Source organism: Athene noctua, chromosome 13 (genome assembly GCF_965140245.1).
Source record: "Athene noctua chromosome 13, bAthNoc1.hap1.1, whole genome shotgun sequence".
NCBI classification, from domain to species: Eukaryota; Metazoa; Chordata; class Aves; order Strigiformes; family Strigidae; genus Athene; species Athene noctua.
Window position 1 is genome coordinate 18,719,984 of NC_134049.1, and position 25,927 is coordinate 18,745,910.

Below are 25,927 nucleotides of genomic sequence, written 5' to 3' on the forward strand. Positions count from 1 at the left end.
CCCCAAAATATCAATTTCTGTGGATATGCTGATCCAGATACAGGTATCCATATTATATCACAGCATAAAAATAAAAAGCAGCAATACCCCAGAATATTGCCTTGGGGAAGATTTTCTTTCAGTTCCCAACAGTACTGTGGGTCAAGCCTGGTCAGGTAATTTACTAATTGAAGTGCACATACAGGACGCAGGCTTGTTGCAGGTCCATAGTCTTTCTAGCTGCAGTAGTAAAAGAATTTTCATTAGTAAGCCAGTGGATGAAGAACCAGATTTACCACTAATGTAACTGATGTTCCTGAGCCTCCATCATAAATGGAGCCTGATGCATACATAGCAAGGAGCCTGGCACTATTAAAATACGATTTCACAGGGGTCTGATGCTCATTATCAATTACAAACTCCACTGGCATTTTTTTCTGCAGAGGAATCATTTTTAAATTCACTCCTCTATATGGATTCTCTAGTGTCTAATAATAAGTACTTTCCTTTAATTGCATGCAATTAAGCCTTTTCTGTATGCCTGTTCTCACAAAACTTGCGGATATGTCATTATCTTTGAAACATCTGTCCTTCTGTCAAACATGACCAAAACTGATGGATTAAAAAATAGTGGTGGGAGGAGAAACATATCTAAAATTGAAATCCCCATAAAAAAATAAGAATGAAAGGGAATATGAAGATAACAACCTTGAGGGTAAGACAATAAGAAAGAAAAAGGAATTAAAACATCCTACGATTGGTTTATTGACAAGAAACAAACGCAACTTCCGTGTTCATACTGTTAACTAATCTGCCATTTCAAACCTTCCACCCTTGTTAAACCTCACCACTTTCATGTACAAGCAGGTGAAGGAACACAGCACTGGAATACAAATATTAGAGACCTGCAAAAGCTACTTGGATCTAGTTGAGCTTCTCTAAAAAGTCTAGACCATTTCAGGGGCTGTAGCTGAGTGTTGGAGAGTTAAAGATTAATTTAGCACTCTTAGCAAACACAAATTAGCCCTATTCATCTTCATTTGAGGTTAGAGTTGTTGGTGTCCAGTCTTGCATAGAAAACAAAGGCCTGAAATAAGGAAAATGTGACTAAAAGGCAAAGTAGTAAGGCAGCTACTTCTATGCAACTCCATTTACAGTAGAAGGTGGGAAGGAAGAAAAATAAAAACCCAGTGTACAGAGCTATTCTTCAGGCTCTTTCACTGTCTTACTTTCATCCTCAGCATCTTGGCTTATCTAAGAAAACTATTTGTCAGCTAGCTGAATTCTCAAGTCACTGAAAATTAATTCCACATTTGTAGTTTCTTTGGTATATCCAAAACCCTTTGAAATACACAAGGAATTAATCCATTCAAAGAAGTCTGTTGTTCAAAGCTACCCCTTCTCTCTTTTTTTTTTTGAGGAAGGATTCAAGCAAATATAAGAGCCTGGGTTTTACAACATGTATTTTGTACCTGGCCATGACCTGCTAATCTTCAAAGTCTATTGATCCATGAATGTTTCTGTAGTAAAATCATTGATTCTTTGGACAGTCGGAAGGAAGAAGCTAAAGTGAGGATGTCTGGGGGGATCTGTGTAAATAAAAAATGAAATTTCAAATCATTGTAATTAAATATTTTCAGCTATTAAAATGTAGTATGTATTATGACAATTTCATGAGGATTCACAGTTTGGGGTTTGAGGCTTTTTGGTTTGTGTTAGTTGATTTGGTGTTGGGTTTTTTTTTAAACAACATAGTGGTATAAAAGGGCCAAATTCTACCCTCAGTTATGCAATGTATAGATTCTGACAGCAGTTTCATAAGTGCACATGAAAGCATATTTAGGCCCTAGAGTCAGCCATAAAAATTTAAATGATATTGCATATAGAGAGCTGGAAGTGTATTTCCACTTCATTCAATCTGAAATATTTCCCAATCGGTGGCAGACGTAAATTACCTGAAGATGAAGAATATTACATAGTACTTGAATAAAAGGAAATTTGAAAAGGTCTCAGTTTATAACAACAATTGCATTAGATCAGAAAAAGACTAACTGCAGTGGGCCACCTATTCTCAACATAGAGTTTTGACATTTTTTAATGAATTATGAGTATGACTTTTCTGATTGCTCCATTTAGCCTGTAAAGAATGCAACAGTCATATGAAAGAAAGGACTCTGCCTGCATTAACAAGTACACTGGGCTGCATCTCTCTCGTTCCACGTTCAGCTTTGCGGGGTTGACAACCACGCTCAGCAATTTGAAAATTATGCTATTTAAATACACAAAGATCCAATACTCAACCTCACAACAATTAATTTTTTAAAATATGGCTAGAAGGACAAAGTAGAGAGAGGTAATTTGATCTCAATTTATCTTTGCCCTAGAAGTTGTAAGTGGGGGAAACGCACCCTAAATAAACTTATCCGCCTTTAATTCTTACCTGCAAACCATGCTGGCAAGATGGATTCCCTTCCTACTCCTAGCTTTGAGCACCCATGGTATCGATATGTGAATTTGCTGTACTCTAACACACTGGTCTTGCTGTACAGAATTTTTAAGGTTTAAAGGACAGAAACAAGTACACTGAGGGTGATTCTCTGACTTAATTTGGGTATCAATCTTCAGAAGAGTTACCCTCCTATATTAGCCCCTAAAAATGCTCAGTTTGTTATTTTGGACAGTAAGGGGCATTTTGAAGAACTAATTCAGATATACATATCTACTGTGCAAACATCTATGCACTGTTAGATGAATCCTATAGGAGATGACTACTCCATGTTTTGTAATCTGGATGAGTAAGAGGTATCAATGTTGCATACCTGAAGACAAGTAGTATTAGAACACCCTATGGTAGCTATCACTGTGGAAAGTGAAACACAATAACACTTCTTATCAACCTTGGAGACCTGCCCCTTCCTTTCTAATGCTTTTCAGAGAGCTAAGAAAGAGAAACCAGATGAAAACAGATAATGCAGTTCTTACTCGCCTGTTTGCAAAGAAAATGGCTGGAGCTTCATGGCCACTACAGAATAGCTGGGGATCGGAACAGCTGTAAAGTTAGACTTTGTGAGCAAACTAGGTAAACATCTTCCACTGTGGCACTTTATATTGTTGGAGTTATGACACAAAATAATCAGTTGGGAGTCAGCATGCATTTTATTCCACCATAACTCAAAGTAACTATTAGCAGCATTAAATACTTGAAGCAATCCCAAAACCTGTAGAGTACATTACTCACTCATCTGGTTTCTAGGCATCAGAAGCCTCTCAGACAGGTTTCTCCCATCTTCTGCTCTTTCTCAGTGTTATGCATTTTCTTAATTTGCCCATTAATCAGCTATCACACAAACAATATTTTCATACTCCTTTCCTCAGCCCAAACAGCAACTTCCACTTGCTCTTCAGGATTTATTCTTCCAAAGACAGTATCTACTCAGGATAGCACTGGGATTTTTCCATTTTTGCCAGAAATCTTTAGAATCATTGGCACACACCTAACCTCCACATAAGGATTGAGGGAAAATCTGATGTAGGCATCAGAATATACCCTCTTTTGCTTGTCAAATCTAAATTAAAGTGCACTAATCACTCTTGGAGAGAGTAACTCTTCATAGATTAGGTTAGAAACTGGCAGCCTTACCTGCTATAGAAGGTACAAGCTCCTCAGGATTCTGTATATCAGCCTGTCCAGGAAAGAAACAGAGCCTACATTCTTTCTTTTTTTTTTTTTTTTTTTACAGTTATAGCTATTACCATATCATTTAAAGCAAGCAAGTAATGGCCAAAGTATTTCCCCTCCAAAAATTCCTTTTATGTATAATACAGTGCCACAGTTTTGATTGTGTAGTACATCAGTGACAATAGCAGCAACACTATTCTTTAAGCAACTCATTTTAGAAGTATTGGTCTTTCTGCCTTTAGGAACCCACAGATTCAATTCTGCTTGTTTGGTAAGACTGTTATTTGCATTACATGACTATTTCATACCACACAATACAGATTATATATCCAGCATCACTGAGGCGAAAGCAAACAAAAAACCCGGCACTAATTTTACTTTTTACGAACTCTAAATAAATCGATTTACAAGTAATGGGTTAAGTAGGAAATATTCTGAGAGCCATTTAAACCTCTGCATATGTTTATTGCCACTTCCAGTGAGCTGAGGGCATACATGTAGACTACACCTGGGGGCTCTGTGGTCTGCTCTCAGCTAACCTAAGCAATCAAGTTCCAGAGTATTTCACGAAAAACAATCCTTTCCCTCAGGCTGAGTCTTGGAAAGAGAAGAAAAACAAAACAAAAACATTGGTAATCAGCCTCATGGCAAAAAACCCCACCTCTGGTCATGGTACCTCTTAAAGCATGGCTGGGCTAGCAGCTCCCTTTACGCAAAGGTGAGTTGTTAACAGGGACTCTTTTCCCAGTGAATTCTAGATACCTCCTCTTTGATATTTAGCATTGGTAGTGACTACTGTCAGCCCACAATCTTAGCTTGTTTTCAGCAGTTGGCTAAAGTTAGTTGTCAAATCTGTACGGGAAAATGTCTTCAAAGAGACTGGAGCTTAATTTTGTCTAGCCAGAAGGAAGGTTGTTAAGATAGTGATGAGCAAAGCTAAATTTCATTAAGCTATCACAAAGTTTACTCACCATGAAAAACACGTGGCTATAAATGAGGAACAAGATATATGAGGAATAAATAAGTGAGAAATACCTATGGGCAAGAGACTGAGAAGGCTGGAGCACAAGCAGCACAGAGAAAAAAGCAAAATAGTAAACCAAAGTTACTCCAACACAAGGTACAAATGAAACACAGCTTACTAATTCTCAGTGGAGGGAGACCTCAATTCAATTACACTTTCAACACACAAAGTATACAAGTCAGTAAAATAATAATCTATTGAAACATTATTTTTATTAGTTTGATTGTCAGTACTTATCTTACTAAGACAAAAATCAACACTTCCTCAAACTCTTTCCCAGCTGTTTATCTTTCAGAAGCAGTACTTCAGTGCATCAATTTAGCAATTTATGAGCATACCTGCATCTGTTCTCGTTGTTCACCACATCAATTTTCTGAAACAAAATCATCTTCTTGTTTCCATTAATTGGTCATTACAACATGTTGATCTCAGCAGTTCATCATTTGTTATAATTTTGTCAATTAAAAAAAATCAGCCTGGGAGATATCGCTGCTAATGGGACACCACATCCCCTGCATTTGCTGTTATCTAAAACCTTCCTTTACTATTTTAGAATTGATAAAGCTTCATGTTAAATGCTTTGAATAAAACCTTCACATTCAGGATGTTTTACTGGCTGGTTAATTACACCATCATTCTAGCTTGGCACCTCTATCTTCCTAACTGGCACTCAATCTCAAATTTAGAAAATCCAACTGATCCCATTTACAAAAAAGCTTATATTCAAAGGGGTCATAGTTTCAAAAATTGCACAGACCCATAAGGGGAGATGAATTTTCACAACTGTTCACTGAAAGCAAATACAGGATATGTGTCACTACCAATTAAGCAGATGTTCTTTTTTCTTTTTAAGATGCACCTTTCCTCTAGGAATATAAATATTTCATTTGTTTTATTACCCAGCAACTCCCACCATCTTCATGTTGGAAAGAGAGCTCTTTAGAAACCTGCTTAGCTCAGAAATGAAAGCTTAAGCAAGCTGGTAGTTTGAATAAATATAAGAGTATTTTTAGAAATAATTCTTGTGTTAGAAAAGTGACTCCCATGCCCACTTGGGTGTCATAAATGCAAAGAGTAAAACCTCTTCTGCTTCCTTCCACCATACAGAAAAGAATTAAAGAAAACAATGTTGTTTCACTGCAGATTTAACACATAATATGTTGGTAACGCTTGCATTAGCAAGATTCAAACAGAAAGAAGAGCAGAAGCTTCCCCAGTCTCTTGGGAAGCAGTACAATCTACTTCAAAACGACAACATGTATATATTGAGGAGGTAAGGAAATAGAATTTCAAGAGATATTTCTCCTCTAAAATGGGAATTTTAATTCAGGACATTAGTGATCTCAGGAAAGATGTAAAAATTAGGGAGTCAACAGAAACCTAAATTGTTTTTTAACAGCTGAATATAAAAAGGGTCTTCAATATAACTGACAAAATCATGATGAATCAAGTAGCTGAAAATCAACTGACATAGCAGTGATGGGAATTAATGGAGTCACTACATCATTAACAGCGTTTGAGTGATGCTTCAGTGAGAGGTCTTCATACTAAGATTAATTTTTTTTGTTGTTATTTGGGCAGGTTTCTGGAAGAAAAGCTCTAATTCAAACCTACTGCTGCATTTGATCTGTGTTTGAAATCTGTGGTGCACCATGCACAGTGCAATATTCAGTTATGTTAATTGATGCTTTGGGTTTCAATATGAGAATAGTCCATAGACTACTGATGGTTGGGATTCCATCTCTTCTCCAGCTTCTGAAGGGTATGCAAACTTCCTGTCCTCTCATGGCAGAGCTGGCATTGCTACTATTCTGAATTTATCTAAGACGAAGTTCAGAACCAGGAAGGAGGCAGCAGAAACCTGTATGGTTTTGTTTTGTTTTAATATTTTTACCAGTGCTCTTATACTCTGAGGGAAGACTTCTAGCTTGATTCTCCCAGAAGAATCTCAGCATTAGGTCTCTGACAGAGAATCCATCTGCATCAATTGCTGCAAGCAAATATTCCCTTCTTCCTTTGTTAGAGAATACTTTCTCCCTTCTCACCAAACGTGTGCAGATGTTGTTGCACCCAGAATACACGATTCCAAATGTACTAGTAACAATGTATTTGCCAGATTTTCCCCATACAAGAGAAGATCCATATAATTTCTCCTTTGGTTCTCTCTTCCCTGTGCTACCATGTTTCTGAAATTTACTTCTTTTGTCAGAATACTGGTTGTAATCAAACTCCTTTTTACTCTGAGGTTTGTCAAACACAGGTTTCTCCAGTGCTCCCTGAACATATGAACCAAAAAGCAGGTAACAGGCTGGTTTCCCTGGCTAAAACCAATGGCAGTAGCCTATCTCCCCTTTGCTGGAAAGTTCACTTTAATACAACTTCGGACTTTAACTAGCACCCAGCCTTCCTTACCAATTTTAACAATTACCTGCCTCAGCAAGATACTGTTAATGAAAAGCTGAAAGGATAACTAACAATATTTTGGATATCTCCAGTTCCTGAAAGTGCCTTTGGATAAAACTTGCCCTTAATCCTTTTCTGTAATACAACTGCATATTAGCAACCTAAAGTTACATAACATACTGTATTTCAATTCTTTTTACATCCCAGATCTGAAACTCCAGTTCACATTAAACAGTCTTTGATGGTTGATATCATCAACTTATGTTGAGCGAACACTTGCATTTAAAGCTCAGAAGCTGCAGTAGCGTTTGATGTGGCCATCAAACCTGAGCCCTCCCAACGCCCTTTCGTACCCTAGCGCTGCGAAGCCATGAGATACTCACTCTTGCTAATACCTGCTCCTGGCTATAATATGTCAGGCACAGCCACACCGTGACTGCAGTCACCTCACACATACTATGTCTGAATTTAACGAGGTGGGTGTGGAAGAGAAATAGGTGGTTTTCCCTGTGTCCAAGGGACAAGGTAGTTCTAGAGAAAGAGAGTTCTAAAACCCAGTCATCTCTTTCAGTTTCTAAGTACAGATTTGATCAGGTAGACTAAACCACACGAAGAACTACTATCAAGGAATGCAAACAGAATTTGTGTTTGTGGCTGTTATGCTCTCCTGCAAGACTTTTCACCCTTGATTACTCAATGGCCACAGTAAGAACTCTCACATGAGACAATGAACTAAATTAACTTCTTGCAGTGTAAAAAATATACAGTATGAATGTTTCAGAATCCTGTCCCACTCCTGACCACAGTAACTCTGTGGATACCTGTATCGAGATGAACAAATGTGATACTCAGAAAAGCACAACATACCGCACTACATCCTTCCAGTTTCACCATTGTGAAGTTTTAAACCAATCTGAAGGAACAGACACCTTCCCATTTGGAATATTCATGAGCAAATTTCACCAGCAACAGAAAAAAAATTTATAACCACATCTGTGCCGCTGGAAGGAATTAATTTTTTCTTCCAAACTGTCCTTAAGGAAAATGTGAAGAGGCTACTTGTGGTTTTACATTGTATTAGAAACCTCTCCACAATGCTAGAAGCCTACCTGGTTCTGTGAAACTGAATGATTGCCATATTACTATTAATTGCACTTGAAAACAAATTACAAGTAAAAATGTAACTTCTAAAAGGAGGGGCTGGTAGAAGTCATGCAGAACAGCTTCATAATATGATTTGAATCTAAAGCATTTTTTACATTTAAGTTACCTTATTTAAAGGTATTAAAAATTTCAAATGCCTTCATTTTAAGATAACTTAATTATTCCCTGTATGTTCTTGGTTTATAGCATTTTTCTCAGTGATGTCCAGCAGTTACAGGCCTCTGCTTAAAAAAACACACATTGGAAAAATATGAAAAAGAAATGCAAATCAAAAGCAATGTGTTAAAAGAAAAAACATTACATCGAAAAAAAGTAATGCAGAAATATTTACTTTTCTGGAGAAATATCACATAGAAATGTCAGCTTTACACAAAAACTTCAGCTGCTTACATTTACACTTAAATGTGGTTGGAATAATCAGACACTACATGAGATAGACTAAAATAATTTTTCTCTGTGCTAGTCTGGTCAAGAGACACTGAAAAAATGCTCACAAGTAAGAATCTATACCAAAAGAAGGAACACTGCTTCCCTGCCACCACCACCATTTATCTATTTCTTATTAAGTTTTAATACATAACATACTGCAAAATCTTTTTGTAAAAGACCACAGAACTGTAGTGTACAGTTTGCAGGGGGATCTGAAGTCTTTAATATAAATTAAACCATGTAAGTCCACTGACCAGTAGTGGTATAATTGCTACTTCATAAGGGCTAGGCTGAGAAAGATCCCTACAGTCTCCAGAAGATTGTTAAGCACTGCCTATACAGCAGAGTCTCTGCTAACACAGCTATGGCAAAAAAAGTTGCCCTCCTCCCCAGCCCTCGATACCTCCAGCATGACAAGCTATAGCTTGACAGAAGACAATTTTTAAGAAAAAAAAAAATTATGCTGGCATTGCTACACTTTCCCTTCAAACACATGATAAACTGATAAATGCTCCCTTCTGCTGGCATAGCTGCATCCACACCAGTAGTTTAGACTGAAGTATCAGTGACAGAGTGTGAATTTTTCATTTCCTGTGCCAGCAAAACACACAGGTATCCCAGAGACCCGTAGCTGCATAGAGATGGTCTTATAAAAGGACACCTAGAGCAGGTGCTGAAGAATAAGAAGGAAAACCATTTAGGCACAGCTGCTGCCTCCTCCTCTGACACTGACAGAGGGAAAAATGCCAGACTTCTGCCTACCCCTTCCTTCTGTACAAAGTAAATGCCTACAGAGTCAAACCTTCGAGTACCTTCTATGGCACTTCAGTGGCCTGGTGCCGCTAACTTACTCCACAGACAGGGAAATAACGGATCAGCTCTCTTGCATTTCCTGCCTTTTTCTGTCCTCATGATTTGAAACTCAAGGCATCTCAGCCTAAACCTCCACACAGTGTAGTCCATAAGCATTTTCATGACTTCTCAGCCCTGATCTGATGTCATCTACCCGGACTTGTGCAAAGCATCTGACACTGTCCCACATGACATCCTTGAAGGATGGACCACTCGGTGGATAAGGAATTGGCTGGATGGTCACACTCAAACAGTTGTGGTCAACAGCTCGATGTCCAAGTGGAGAGCAGTGATGAGTGGCGTCCTCAGGGGTCAGGGTTAGGACCGGCACAGTTTAACATCTTTGCTGGGGACATGGACAGTGGGATCGAGGCACCCTCAGCAAGTTCAGTGACTACACCGAGCTGTGTGGTGCGGTCACACACTGGAGGGAAGGGATGTGCCATCCAGAGGGACCTGGACAGGCTGGAGAGGTGGGACCTGTGCAAAGCTCCTGAGGTTCAACAAGGCCGAGTGCAAGGTCCTGCCCATGGGTCGGGGCAATCCCAAGCACAAGTACAGGCTGGGCCATGAGTGGATTGAGAGCAGCTCTGCAGAGAAGGACTTGGGGTATCAGTGGATGGAAAACTGACTGTGAGCCAGCAACGTGCGCTCACAGCCCAGAAAGCCAATGGTATCCTGGGCTGCATCAAGAGAAGTGTGGCCAGCAGGTACAGGGAGGGGATTCTCCTCCTCTGCTCTACTCTTGTGAGACCCCAACTGCAGTGCTGGGTCCAGCTCTGGGACCTCAAACATCAGAAGGACTCGGACCTGCTCAAGTGTGTCCAGAGGAGACCATGAAGATGATCAGGGGCCTGAAGAACCTCCCTTATGGGGACAGACTGAGATGGTTGGGGTTGTTCAGCCTGGAGAAGAGAAGGCTCCAGAGAGACCTTTTAGCAAGCAGCCCTCTGGTACTTAAAGAAGGCCTGCAAGAAAGCTGAGGAGGGACTTTTTACAAAGGCATGTAGTGATAGGACAAGCGGTAACGGTTTTAAACTGAAAGAGGGTAGAGTTAGATTAGACGTAAGGAAGAAATTCTTTACTGTGAGGGTGCTGAGACCCTGGCACAGGTTGCCCAGAGAAGCTGTGGCTGCCCCCTCCCTGGCAGGGTTCAAGGCCAGGTTGGACGGGGCTTTGGGCAACCTGGGCTAGTGGAAGGTGTCCCTGCCCGGGGCAGGGGGGTGGAACTAGATGATCTTTAAGGACCCTTGCAACCCAAACCATTCTGTGATTCTATGATCATGATCCAAAGAGACCCCAAGGGGCATCATTACTGCTGTAGTAATACACAACCTAGTTTCTTATTTCCATGTAGGGAAATAAGAGAAATTAATGAGAAAGCTACAGAAATAGGAACAGAGTCCAGAAAAAGTACAACACACTCTGACAACATACCATTACTCTGTCCCCTCCCAAATACTTATTACAATAATATGTGATGTCTTAACTAAGCTATTGCTCAAACACAGTGAGATACTCTTTTTACCTTAAGCATGTGCTGTGTCTGCAATAATGTCATTATAGCTTTAGACTTTTTACATGACAAATACCACACAGGTAGAAGAGCAGTTATCGTATAAAGTGTCTTGGAACATTATGACAATAAGATTAGAGTAAGTTGGTAGAAATAAAATATTGCTGTAACTAAAATATAGTCAATCCATAAGGGAGGAGGGACTGATACACAAGACAGGAATTCAAGAGAGAGTAATATGGATCCTGAATTTCATGTGTACCTCTGCAAAGCCATCACTTCACTTCTTTTTAAAGCAATTTCTCTTACAAATAAAAAATAGCTGGTCATAGCCTCTAATATGATGCTCAGTGATTTTCGAAACAGTCCAAAATCTGCCCCAGGATGGTCTACCAGAAAGTAAATGTAGCCCTTCAGTCACTGACAAGGTTTTGAAGAAACTGCCTAGGAGCATACCTGCCTAGGAAGTTAATTTCAAAAGACAACAAAAAAAGGTATTTTAGTAGAAACTACCAATCCCAAACTCTTCCCCTTGATTTAAGGCACCAGGGAAAACAATTTAAACCTTTTCAAGGGAAGCTTGGAAGTATCTCACCATTTAGGTTACAAAATGCATTTGCTTCATAAAGCCTCCTCACAGCACTCCACTCCACTGGTTAGACCACAACTTCTTTTTTTTTTTCTTTCCCTTTTTTTAAAAAAAAAAAAAAAAAAAAATTTGCACTGTTCCTGGACCATAGAAACAGGCTTTCCTTTTAATCTGCTTAACACACTGTGGGAAAGGGCTTCTAATTTCACAGCACTGAGATAAGACAAATAATTCATATAACACATTAGCACAACATCTATGGTGAGAGCATTTAGTCAGAGTTCACTGGAAACAATAGGGTGCTGAAGCAAATCTGTGACAGGCAACTGTTTGAGACCCCACCATACACTAAAATACATTTTATTACATTAAAATATTTTAATACATTCCATAGTAAAGACAAGATCACGGAATATTAACATATGAATTGTCCAGATAAGGCACTGAATTCCCCTCCCCTCAACAGACACCATAGTTTCCCCCACTACTTCAGTCCTTTTCTAAACATGGTGTTTTTTTCAGGCCGTTCTCCAAATCAGTCATCTTTCCTTTGTGTCCTTTCATTACACTTCTTCCTTAAGTCCCACATCTTTCTTTTACTGTTCATTACCCAAAACTACCCTGCTCCCCCTTTGGCTTCATTTACTTCCTTTCTGGGTTTGTTTTTACATTTTCTATTGCTGCCTTTCCAGAGCTGAGTTTGCTTCCAGTGTGCGTTCTGCTGTGTACAGAGAAAAGCAATGCAACAAAATATTTTCAGTATATTGGCATGAGTCCCCACCTCGCCACTTGTGATCATTTGCTCTCAAATCCCTAAAGACATTCTGCTTTGAACCTCTGCTGTGAAAACGAAAAGAAAGGATACGTGGAAGAAATTCAGAGGAGATTTGCCAATTGCAGAGATCTGTGACATGCCATTTCTACAGTCTCTAAACTGGGCTGAAAACAACAGGAAGGTGGACTTGGGAACGCCAGTCAGCCATTTCAGCACATGGCTAGAAGAGAGAAGCCCAACGCTGGGACGAAATACAGCCTTCTAAATGGAAGCTCATGGCTATCTATAAACCTAGCCACTCTGTTGATCCTGGCTTCATCTAGAAACTTTTGTCCTCATCCCCTTTAAGGTGAATGTTGTATGGGGGAGCATTCTCTGGAGAACTGAAACCAAAGATTTTAGTGATAGAAAGCCTTGAGACTGTTTCTAGGATATGCAAGCACTGCTCTGGAAAGTTAATGACTAGCTAGAATTTTAGAAGGATTTTGTTTCCCTATCAAAAAAACCCCAACTTCCCTTGCTCTTCTGCATAGTCTTGGATATTACACTACTAGTCACACTACAGCATCTCTGGGACACTGCTGACTTGGCATAGTAATTTCAGTGGGGTATTATGGTCAAAAAAATTAACAACAGCAACTATCTCAGAACTGGAGATATGAATCTCTAGGTAAAGTGATATAGTGTAATTTACCCAGAAAACAAAAAAGAGAAGAGAATCCAGTTATGGTCAAACCCTATTAGAAGCAGCCAAGACAGCATAAACAGATTCCAACAACTAGCCAAAATCTAGAGAGAAACACCAGTAAGCCAGGTCACCTCACCAGTCAGCTTTCTAGATCTTCTTCAGGTAAGACCCTACAATTCATTCCCCTTTCCCTCCCTTCTCCTCTTCATCAGGAAACAGAAAAGACTTTTTGATTGTTATAAGAATAGAGCTCGGATTTCAGCAATTACAAAATAAAACTTTTAGTAATCTTAGTAAACCCATTCCATATACAGCAACAGACAAGTGCAACTCAGGTTCTGTACACAAGGAAATTCTTGCTCATCTCATAACAGCTGTTCTTAAGTAAGGATATAAATTCTTCTCCAGCAACAGAGCCACAGTATGATCCTGCAAACAAAATTATAGCAGGGTAACAATATATCTGCCAAAGTAATTACAACTATTCACCCAGCCCTACCTACCCTGAAAACAACAGTTAATTCATCTTTTTTTTTTAAGTCATTTCATTGGTATTAGAATTTCATATCTTTCTTAAACAATTTCACAGTGCAGTTCTTGATTACTAGCAGTCTGCCCTTGATCTTTATTAACACATACACCCCTAGCTCTGTACAGTGAAGCAGTATCACATCAAAAGAATAATTCACGACGCTTAGTATTAAACACACACATAAACTGTCACAGGATCAAGTTTTCTTCCAGTAGAGCAGAACTTTTCTAATAGCCAAGGGTAGCTTTCATGCTGCTAACATATGACTGACCTTAATCTGATCTCTTGCAGATTCATGTTCATGAAAATCAGATTATTTCAGTTTTTAAAAATACACCTGATTTTAGTAGAAAACAATACACCATTACAAATGTCAAGAGTGTTGAATGGTAATGAAATCTGTAGAAATTACTTACTGGTTTGTTTTTTAAAGACTCTCAAAATGTAAAGACTGGCTGGCCATTAGCAGATGGGCAAAAATGCTTAGAGACTGGAAGTACAACACCACTACATATTTCTTCATCCATTATTCCTCCAAACATTAACCATGGAAAGAGCTGCTTTTGTGTTTTTGCTAACAGACTTACTTATATATGTATTATCTCAGAAACACTATGACTCAACATCAGAGTTAGTAGTTCAGAGTATATTTCATTAGAATTTTTAAAAGGCCTCTCTGTAACAACCCATGCAGCAAAGGACCCTTTCTAAATTCTATAATGACAACACAGATAACTAACAAGACTTCTCTTGAAGATTACACAAATGAAGTATGATGCAGAAAGAGGTTTTTGATATGCCCTAGTTTCCTTTGAGATTGGTTTTATTTTATTTTATTTTTTAATATACACAGGATTTAGAAGATGCTTTATGCTGACAGTTTTTGACTTCAAGTAAAGTATTAACAAAAGCTGTATTTTAGCCTGTCTTATCAAATGTCAAGACTTCTTTCAAAGGAAGAGTTTAAACCTTACCTTTCTGCCCTTAGTTAACAGATATAATGCAGCACAGCCCTCTGACTGATTTACATTTGGTATAGACTTTGGCAAAGTCATCTATCAGTTCGTAAAAAGGCATTTTTTCCCACTTCTACCTTTGAAGACAAACTATGAGGAGAAATCCTACTTTAAAGTATACTCACACTTCCATGACAGGAAGAAAATACAAACTGTAATTTGTATTTCACAAGCCTTGGCCTTAGTATCCTTGACTTTATCTAACAGACCTTGTTTCAGTGCCAAAACAGTCAAGTCAAGCTCTACTAATACATAATTTAAGTCTTCCCCGTGGTATCTACAGTTTTGCATATATATGTATTTCAGAAGTGTATGGCATACACTTCTACATAACTATAGAAAAAAATTCCTCTTTCATATGTGAGGAGTTGGCAATGCTATTGGATGCATACTTGATAGCACTTAAGCCAAATGGTCTACCTCTGTTTTTTGATTTTTAAAAAAATTTGTATTCTTTCAGCCATATTTTCAGGCAGCTGCAGCCTTCTTGGGCATATATTCACCATTCTCCACACAAACCACCCCTTTGGACGAGCATGCCCTTTATAAGGATTTTTATGCGAGTAATCAAAAAAGGTGGGGGGTGCCTGGTTCAACCTCCTTCTAGAGGAGTTCAGGAGTTTCCATTTCCATCGTTTCTGTATATTAAACACTTTCAATACATTTGAACAGTTGCAGAACTAAAGCACACAGACATATTGTCAATTAATGCTGTAAATATCCCACAGTCTGTAAAAAATGAAATATTTAAAAAGAACAGCAGCACCACAGTTTTTCACTCCGTGATCACTACACCTGCCTCATTAATCTCATGTACCCATGTGAGGTAAATACATGGTACAACTACAAACTAAAAATCAATAAAACCTTTAAAAAGGTTTAATTTGATTCTACAAGGGTGGTTATCATAATCCAACTCTGCTTTCTCACATTCTGCTAGCAATTTCTCTCAGCTCAGTTTCAACTGCTAACTTTGTTCTCCATCTCACTATCTATCATGCTGTTATAATGCCAGCTCAAATGCTGTTTGTAACAGCGCAGCAATTTCTCAGAAGTTGCCAGCTTCATAGTGTGTTCCTTTAGAAGTGCATGGAAATTATTAGATTAAATTACAAATTAAAGACTCTGCAGTTGGTCACGATTACTGGAACATTTATATACGTTCAGTTGATCATGAATTTTCACTTTTGTTCCCTGACATCCTTTACAGATCTCCTGTTTGTATTCTGTTTTGCTAGATATATGGGACGTAAAATTGAAGACAACTGGAAAATTGCTACATGTTTTCCCCATACTCCCCAATACCCTTAAAAGAAAACACTATGATGCCCACCTCGCCCATTCTCTACTAAATTAGTGTCAACAGATCCCCTACAAGCATTTTTAAAACCGCTGTTAATGTGAGCACATTTCACATACAACAATGCAACTCACTATTTAAAGAACAGAACTGTACAAGAATCTGCTTTTCAAAGCAAGACCTGCAACATCCCAGTTATCCCCCCTGGTTTGTAAGATTTCACATACCAGCATGGGACTAAACAATTAATACATCTAGAAATACCTGAAGAAAACATCGATCATACCGCAACTGGTGATCACAATAGGGTAAGCAGCAGGATCTTCGATTATCTCACTGCTGGGGGTATCATTTTCTGGAAAGTATTTCAAACCAATTTCTTGACCATACACTGCCACTGAAAATATCTAGTAATTTTCTACAGGAATAGAGCTGTTTGACCCAATTCCAATGCAGATAATTATATTATCTGTACCTAAAATCCCTCTGAGTGTTTCAATCAGGTATGGTATTCTTCACTTTCTGTTCTGATCTGCTTAGCATGGCTGAGCACCATTAAACAGCTGTCAGATTCCACACAAGAAGTGGCTGGATTTCAGTAATAAGCAAAATGGTTCCCGATAGTGTTTAAAACACCTGGGGATCCTTCCAAATGAACAGTGCAATGAGGCTAAACTATAAGATTAAACTGCTGTAAAATAAGCCCCACAGTTTCTTCACAGAAGTACACACCCTAATACATTCAGTCTCTGAAGAGCTCAGTTGTTACCGAGAATGAAACATACCTAGATGAGATTTCAGATAAGAGTATGAAGAATAATTCACAACCCTTACATTCAAGAAATTAGACAATTTAAGTCCTCGTGACATACAACCCAAGCTATTCTCATGTTTCTATCACCACAGTCCATCTACAACAGATATGCTTAAGTGCTAAACCGTGAGTCAGAGAACAGAGCTCAGTATGTTAGTTCAGCTATCACAAAATACAGTATCAGCCTCTTCTTCATTTTTAGTCCAAGGAGATTTTATAATCAACATTTAAAGAAGAAAGTGAACTAACTGATTGTGAATGCCATTAGTTAGAAGTGAGAAGAGGATTTCTAATCATCAGAACAGCAAAGCTGTAGAAGAGGCTCCTATCAGAACACTGCGGCCAAAAAAAGCTAACAACCCTTAAAATAAAGTTTGATCTGTTTATGACATGAATTGTGTAACATGGATCTAGTGATGGTAGAGGATTTAGACCCTGCTCTGCAGGGTACTCCTCTACATATCTGTAAGAATCTGATCAGGTAGGGAGACTTGAATTGTCTGCCAGCTGTGGGTATATATAATCTTAAAACTAACAGTTCTGTTTAAAATACATTTCCAGAAGTGATTATCAGGGCTATAAAGACTGTCTCAGCAATACACGAAACACAAGATACTTGAAAAAAGACTGAGGAAGAGAAAATAAGACAGCAGAAATCTGCATATGAAGTGTGGAAGCTTCCACCTATCCAAAAGTTTCTCCCACGACTTACCTGTAGGAACTTCCTCTTCTACCAAAGCCACAAAAATTCAGAAAACTACAGAATCTTCCTAGAGAGCTCAGGTCCAGATGTAAGTCTACTGTGACAGAGAAAAAAATTCGGCTCCACTTGAGAAGCAGACAGTGCTTTCCCCCACAACACCCTGCCCCAAGGAACTGAGATGACAGGAAGTCTTTGATAGTACAGGAGCCTATAGCTAAAAGGTCTAGGATGGACAGACAGCTGAGGAGGTGACAAGTGACTCCCAGTACAGAAATGGAAGGCCTTAAGTCAAGCGTATTGTTCTGTTTTGACAGCTTCCTGTAAACTATCTGGGCCCGACATTCCCCCTTCCCTTCCCCTGCCTTCCACAAGCCCATGATACCAGCTACTGCCTCCTCCGACTATAGCTCCTCTGCTTCATGTTCAGAAGCAAGGAAGCAGGGAGTCTGTAAACAGTCCTTAAGCTACACAGCACCCAGACTTGCCAGTGCATTTAGATATACCCCCAATTTTAATGTTTTAATTTTATTTTTTTTACACCTGCTCCTGCAACTGCTTGTCACTGAAAACACGCTCTGAAAAATATTTCAGCAGAGAATGGATCACCCGTTTGTGAATTAATTTCAAGGGTGATACAGATATCACAGTAATCTAAAACTAGGTTGGGTTTTTTCCCCTCTCATTTTCACTGGGATATCTCTCAGATTAAATCCACTGAGATCAATTCAGTCATTCCAGATTTTCCCCAGCACACATTTTTGTTGCTTAGAAAACAAATACTAGAAGAGAAAAAAATAAAAAATAAAAAATCAGACAACCTCCCAAAGCTGAAATTGCCCTTTCCATTCAAATGCAGTGCTATACCCAAAACTGAAATTGTCACACAGCCCGTTAATCTCCATTACAAAACATGTTCTTTATTTAGTAAAATTACAGCATTTGGTTGAATGATAACAGTATTTACATACTGGTTTATAAGCTCCTGAGATGTTTCTCAAGCAAATAAAATAAGAGAATAGGTTACGGTTTATTGAAATAAGAGAACTGCATTGTTCCTAAGAGAACAACATACTGCTGCTATTATTGCTCCTATGCTACAAACATTTAAAACAATGTCGTCCTTTAAAGGATTCATAGCACATATCATTTACCAAAATAGGACTAAATCAGTGGTGCATACAGAATAGCCCTCAATGATGACAAAGGCAACCCAAAAATCTACAGAAAACATCCAAATTTTAAAAATTCTAAGAGTCCTCCTGAAAACAACACACAAAATTTTGTACGTGACTATGCTCCATGGAATAGCCTAAACCCAGAAATGGAGAAAATCTAGTAACACAGGATTTTTTTAAAGAAAAGAACACAAACCTACTGATGTCACTATTAATGATGTCACATATCTACTTGTGGAGTGAGCACCAACCAAATTAAAACAAAACACAAAAAGCAACCCCCTCAATCTATCAGTAGAGAAAAGATCAGGCTGAATAGATGACATGATAATAAATTCCAAAGGCTTCTGGAAAATAGCAAATACTCTCAAGTACCTCAACAGTGAGAAAACAAGAACAAATACCTACGTAGCTGCAGGTTTCTATTATTAAATATGAACCATCATAAAAATATTTATACACAGCATCTTCCAATGATGTAAAAGAGCTGTCTTTACTTTTTTTTCCGCAAGACGTTCTCTCTTGATTGACTTACCACTGAGACCAAGAGCTCGGTTCCAAAAAAACTGAGCATTTTTAATCAGACTAAAAAGCTCTTTATATACTTTTCATTTTTAATGAGACAATAGTTCTCTATTAAAATATAGTTTGTTCAATTACAACTATTTCTAAGGGGACTAGTAGAACATTAAGCCTTATACTGCAATATGGGGAGAACTCCATGGATGTCAATGCCTGCAAAGTGAAATGAATGGCACTTAACAGTCACAGTCCAGGGCCAGAGCTGGTGAGTGAAGCATTCCTTCTGCTAACCATGGTAAACCACAAAGCCTTGTTGCAGAACACACACGGACTGAAATTCAACCTGCTGGACAGTGACTGCTCTTAGAAAAATCTTAACAATCAGCGTCAGCAGTAAAAATATCCTTTCGGGGAGAAACCAGGCTTTTATCCATTTCCTGCTTTTTCCATGTATGGTGTCAATTTTCTAATGATCAGTTTTGATGTCAGACTGCAGGTAATTTTCCAAAACAGGCAAGCATGCATACATGCTCCTGTATACTAAATAAACTAGGTAACAATTCTCCATTTGAAAAGTGATTTTCATAACTCGTGAATTTGTATTTTCAGTTAAGCGTTCTACACAGCAACACAAACAGCATAACCTTAGAAAAATAAAAAATCAAGTTATGTAAGGATCTGGCGCTCCAAATATGTTTGTATATGAAGGGATAGGGTATTTTGAAACACTAGCATTATAATAGCTAAAGCTTCACTTAAGAATGTATTCCACAGTAAACTTTCCCCACTTCATCAACAGTCTTTTCTTCAATTTTGTTTTCTGCATTCTCTAGTAAACTGGTCATTATAAACTCTGAAGTATCAAAGCAGTTTTGCAGCAGGTGCAGCTATGAAAATAAAGGATATTAAACAAATATTTGCAGTGTTTTAAAAGGCTTGCTAAGTCAAAAAATAAGGGTTTTTACAGTTAAAAAGGTCTGTGCATGTGTATGTATATCTAAGTAGCTATATGCCTCTTTCACTCCTCCACACAGATTGCACGAGCCCAGATCTGCCAGTTTACAAGATACTGAAGAATCATGACCCAAACAGGTAAATTCTTGAACCCAATGCAGAGCTGAACATATGAGCTTCTAGGGTAGCTGTTCTAAAAATAATTTCACCTATACTGGTCACACATTAAGGTCACGCTGTTGCCATAAGAAATAAAGGACTGTGTGAAAAAGACAGCAAGAAATCAAATTCAATAGTTGTTTTTTTAAAAAATTTAAAGCTGCAAGTCTATAGGGACACCTAACTCCTAATCCATCAAGTCCTGATTTCAGGGAGGCCAAAATGTTAATACTGTCATGTTTTCCTGCATGGCTCTGTATCTTCAGGTTTTACCTATTAGAAAGGCATAATCAGCCGGTGTGTAGTGTGTTGGTCAATTCATTTCCAACACGCTCATTTATGCAACATTAGCACAGAATGCCAGCTCCGATTCTCTTAGTGTTTGCACTCTAGGAGTAGACTTGTATTTTCTGCCAACTCCATTACATCATCCGAAAAAACCCAAACATTTCTTTTTTTCACATCCCTGCCACTCTCCTTTTCCTTCTCCCCTCTCCCTTCCCAAGCCCTTCAAAACCACACGCCGGTTACTGCCGTGAGCTTTATTTCACTTTCAAGCCCGCAAAGCCACAGCACCCGGCGCTGGCTATTGTGCTGCAGACGGATGCCTCCATCACTGACCTTCGTTTTTTCATTCCGACTGTTACATAACCCCGTGCCTGCTTGCGTGCGGCGAGGGTGAGCCTGTGCGAGTGTCAGCCTGTGCCCGCGTGGGCCTGCGTGGGCCTGCGAGGGCCTGACCCCCTCCCCCTTCCCTGTGTAATCCCGGGGGAGGAGGGACATGTGGGTCAGCAGGTTAGCAGTACCAAAGCCTAAACAATTCGGGACCGTGAAGAAAACACCCTCCTCACCAGAGCAGCGCGGGCTCCCCAGCCCCCCCGCCCCCCTTCCTTTTCGCATCCATAGAGCAACGGCAGCCGAGCGTTACATAATTTATGGGATCCCAAAGTTCCCCCCTCCCCGAGCCCGCCGGCCCCGCTCCCCGGCAGCACCATCTGCCCGCGCCGCCGGAGCCCTCGGCCGGGAGAGCCTGGGGGGAGGAGGGGGGGGGCGTTGTGTAACACCCGCGAACTACGGCCGCTCCGCAAACATCCAGAAAACTCCCCGACAAATTAAGGAAATTTTCTCCAGTGTTTCTGATTAACCTCGTTACATAAGGCGCTTGCATTCCAAATCCACTCTCGCAAGCTCTAAATATACCCCGCGCAGCCAAATGCTCCCTGCACACACGCCCGTGGCCACCCGGCCTCCTCCGGCCGAGCCCGCTCCGCCTCGCCTCGGCATCCGCCGAACTGCGCGCTCCCTGCTCGCAAATCGCCTCTAATTAAATGTTTCGGCGTGTGTCATCTCGATGGCTTTTACTGTACGCGGATTCCCTGAGTGGGAAGCTGCCTGGGAAGGGGGGGGGGGGCGGGGGTGTGGCCAAAAGGGGAAAAATACTGTAAAACACAAGCCAACACATGATCAGCCATATTCCAACCTACAACCAAAAATCCCTCCGTCCGAGGCGAGACGGGCTCCGCGCGGCTGGGCACCGCCGCCCCAGCCCGGCGGCGGTGGCCGAGGGGGCTGCCGCTCCCGCCGGGCACGTACTTTTCTCCGCCCGTCATTTCTTTCAACAGCCGTGTGTATTATTACATAGCGTTATTTAATTAATTTTTACCCATCACCGAGCGATTTTACCGAGCGAAGCCTCTCTAGCGCGCTCCCCCTCCTGTAGGAGCAACGCTTCATAAATTATTTACAAGTAATTAAAGCGGCAGCCTCCTCCCTCTCGCACGTCTCGGCAAACTCCGTCGGCGTTTGAAGCCGGCGCCCCTCACCATGCCCGCGGCGGGAGCCGGGGCGAGCGCGCCCTGCCCGCTCCGCACCGCTCCGCACCGCTCCGCGGCGGCCGGCGGGCAGCGCGCAGCCCTCCCGCCGCCGGGGTTGGCTTCCCGCCGCCGGGGCGGCTCGGGCACTGCCGAGCTGACGCCAAACTTCGGCCGCCCGCAGCACCTTCAGAGCTGACCCGCACGACTAAAAGGCGCAGTCGGGGGGCAGGAGAGGGCTCGGCAGTTGGCGACAGGCAAGGGGGGCTCGTTTGTTTGTTTGCGGCGTTTCATTCGGGGGCCGGGGGGGAGCGGAGCAGAACCCCCGGGAGCAGAGAGACCCTCTGCGAAGTTGCGCACCTTCAAGAAACAACAGCAGCTACGAGACCATCCGCTCCGCGAGATCATTTTTGAGATGCACTTAAATGAATTAAGGGAAAACAGCGCGCAAGAGAGTGAATAAGTCACCCGCAAACCGCACATCTCCTGTTTAATCACAGATCCCCCATTCACAACAAGCCACAGCACACCAGTTGAGAAACTGTCAAAAGGAGACAGACGAGGGGGAGAAAAAAGGGGGGGGAGGAAGGACACTGCAGCTTTAAAAGTTTGTTCCCTTGAATCCCAATACTCCTGCTGTTGCTTTATATATTTATAAAATTATGTAATTTCAGGGGCACAGTCCCCATCCGGATACCAGAGGCAATAAATGAGAGAGATAGGAAAGCACCAAACACCGCTCGGCATTTTCATTGCATTTGTCCCTCCTCCTGCAGCAATTAAAAGAAGCTATAAAAGTTTGCAAGGTTTTGCAGGGGGTACCAGCGTGGCTTGTTTGCGTGCGCGGCTTCAGCAAGCAGGAGCATGAAACCAGGGGATTAAATTGCTGCATTTCCCCCTTCTCTCTTACCCCCCTCTTCCTATTCCCACCCACCCCCCGATCCCACTCCCCCGGCCCCCTCCCCCTTCCCCAAGTCTCCCTACCTCTGCTGCTGCTGCTGCTGGAGTAGCTCTGCCTGCGGACGGGAGCCGGCGCATCGCTTTTCCGGGCGGGCTCCAGGTTCACCGGGGTGTCCCTGGCGCCGGCGGCCGCCTCGGAGACGCTGCTGCCCGGCTCACTGGCTGCTGGATCGGGGGCTGCCGGAGCGGACTCCATGTTTTTCCCAATGTAGATCGCTTGGAGATGGCGAGCTCCTACACTCCCTCTATCTTCTGTTTCCAGCGCGACTCTATGGTAGGGAAGCAGAAGGGAGAGCGCGAGCGTGATCCAGATGGGATGTGAGCTTGCCTGGCTGTGGCCACAGGCAGCGCTAGCGAGAGCTGCACACCCCCCCGCCCCCGCACCCCCCGCGCCCCGCACCGCCGCCGCGGCCCCGGCCGCCGCCGCCAGGAAACGCGCCGGGCCGGGCCGCGCCGCGCCGGGCGGGCGGCCGCGGAGGTGCCGGGCGGGAGCGGGGGGCGGCGGCGGCCCGCGCAGCCCGCGCAGCCCCCGAGCGGGGCCGGGGCGAGAGGAGGTGCTGCCGTTGCCCGGGGCGGGCGGGCAGCCAGCCCGACCTCCGTCTGGGCTGGGACCCCGCGGCTCGACGCGCCCGTGGGGCCCGTCCAACAAGGCCACCGGGCCCGCGACAGCTCCCAGCCCCGGCACCGGGCCCGCGAGAGGTCCCAGCCCCAGCCTCAGCCCCAGGCTCGCAAGGAGCTCCCATCCCGAGTCCCAGCACCGGGCTCAGGAGAGCTCCCAGCCCCAGGCCCGCATGGGGCTCCCAGCCCTGGCCCCAGGCCCGGGCCCGCAAGGAGCTCCCATCTCTAGCCCCAGCACCGAGCCCGCGAGAGCTCCCAGCCCAGCACCGGGCTTGTGAGCGGCTCCCGCCCCCAGGCTCGCAAGGAGCCCCCAGCCCCAGCACCGGGCCTGCAAGAGCTCCCAGCCCCAGCCCCGGCGGGAAGAGCTACCCAGGGCTGTCTTTCCCCCCGTGGCTGTTTCAGCCGGAGCTGCTCAGAAGATGCCAGCTGTATTAAGTGTCTCCAGACCCACCACACCTTCAGCAGCCGTGCAGCCGGAGAAGGCAACATTTCAGACAATACCTCTCTTTCAGTTAAGTAAGCTTTGACGCAGGACAAAAGGTGACTAGCAAGGTGCCAGAAAACCTCCAGATCTGGTCTGACTCTACAAGCACTCTTGTGCAGTTCATAGTCTCAGTAACGGTCAACTTGTCCATTACCCAATTTTAAAATAAAGTAACAGCTGCCACGAGTAGTGTGCTCAAGAACACATCCCTGTTGTATAACAGAGGCCATGTTACATGCTGCCCTACTGCCTCCTGCACAGAAGGTGCTAAAGCTGTCTGCTTTGACTGTTCTGACTGGGAGCATGGCCTGAGTAGGCTAAATCACGGTATTTGTACTGAAAGCAGTACAAGCTTTTTCCAAATGGTTCTGGATCATGTGTGAGCAGCTGATATGCCACCTTCTGCCGACCAGGACTGCTGCTACGGCTTTCAACACTACTGGTGCTGGTACCTGATGAAACTTGTAGGCAAACCCTGGACCAATCCACACTCTGCACTCTAATCACCAGTATTGCACTGCTCTCTCACAAATGGTGGGTGGCTGCTCACAAACAGCTGTGAAACATACAATGAGTCCTATTCGCCCCAGGAGCTTGTCCACAAACTGGATTATATCTTCCACTGCTGATAGTTCTTTTAGTGGAAGGGTGGAGTTTTGGGTCAGTTGATTCGGAGGTCCTGAAAAAAAACCCCACAATAGCTCTGATTATCTGTTGGTTGCCTCCATCTGAAGGAGGGATGGGCAGAGATTGCAGAAGACAGAGTAGCATTAAGAATGATTCTGCATTTATTTTCACAGCACGAATAAATCTGAGGTCAGAACTGGACTTACAGACCTTGTCCATTGAGGAAACCAGTGCTTGTTCTTGAGGATTACTAAGTATTCAGTTACTGCAGGCCTGGAAGCCCTGGGGCGTGGACGCAAAAAGCTACGTTTTTCACCAGTGACAAGTGTAACCATATCAAGCCTGATAGAAGCTGTTCCTAGACAGCAGACTTGAAGGGGGAGCGCATGAAAATGGAAGAGGGAGGCAGGAGTACAGTTTGCTTCCAGTGCCTTATCTTGGCTGTGTGGAGTGTCCCATCCTTACAGTGTCTGGCACAGACAGGTTCACAGTCTTTTGGCGTGGTCTCGCCGGAATCTGCAGAAAGCAGTGAGGTGGTCCTTCTCTGATGCAAGTTTGGTGGATTAGAGCTGCAATTTCCTGCAAACTCTCTCCCTTTACTTTTCACTAATTGGCAGCCTCCAAATAGAAGCAAGAATTATGTGAGCTGTGGAAACTGAACTGCCTGTTATCCTGAGAGAAAGCTTATCCCTCCCTCTTCAGATCAGGGTTTAAGCAGGCTGACCAGGCAATGTGTGTTGGGAAACTTGCCCGGCTAATAAAAAAAGAACTTCATTCCTCAAAGCTGCCAGACCACTGCCTTTCACCAGCGCTGGGAACAATCAGACTACTTGCCACAGTAAGGATTATTCACGTGAGTGTTCTGCAGGACAGTTTTTAGTACTGCAGATACTTCAAATTATTGGAGAGTGGGGGGTGGGGGTTCTTTCTTCTCCTTTTATCTGTTAAAGGCTGCTGAGATCTACCTTAGCTATACAATTGTCACTTAGTGTATTCTTTCCCCCATTTTCTAAAACTAAACAGTTTTTCAATTTACTTTCCTAGAAAAGAGAAAGAAACACTGAAGACTACAGTAGGATAACATACTGTAGAGCTTTCATTTTCAAAAGAAATTATGGGGGCATGGGGGAAATCACAGAGGAGTAAACCCAAGT

At 42.2% G+C, this 25,927-nt stretch overlaps 1 protein-coding gene across 2 annotated transcripts in view; it reads right to left on the reverse strand.

Moving 5' to 3' along the window:
* Positions 1-23,321, reverse strand: part of RORA (RAR related orphan receptor A) — a 373,598-nt gene extending 350,277 nt beyond the window's left edge. For both annotated transcript variants that reach the window (XM_074917720.1, XM_074917717.1), the window contains exon 1: positions 23,069-23,321. In XM_074917720.1, coding sequence (XP_074773821.1) covers positions 23,069-23,240 — 172 coding nt within the window. In that variant the 5' untranslated portion in view covers positions 23,241-23,321. The remainder of the gene's footprint in view (positions 1-23,068) is intronic.
* Between the last annotated feature and the right edge of the window lie 2,606 nt (positions 23,322-25,927).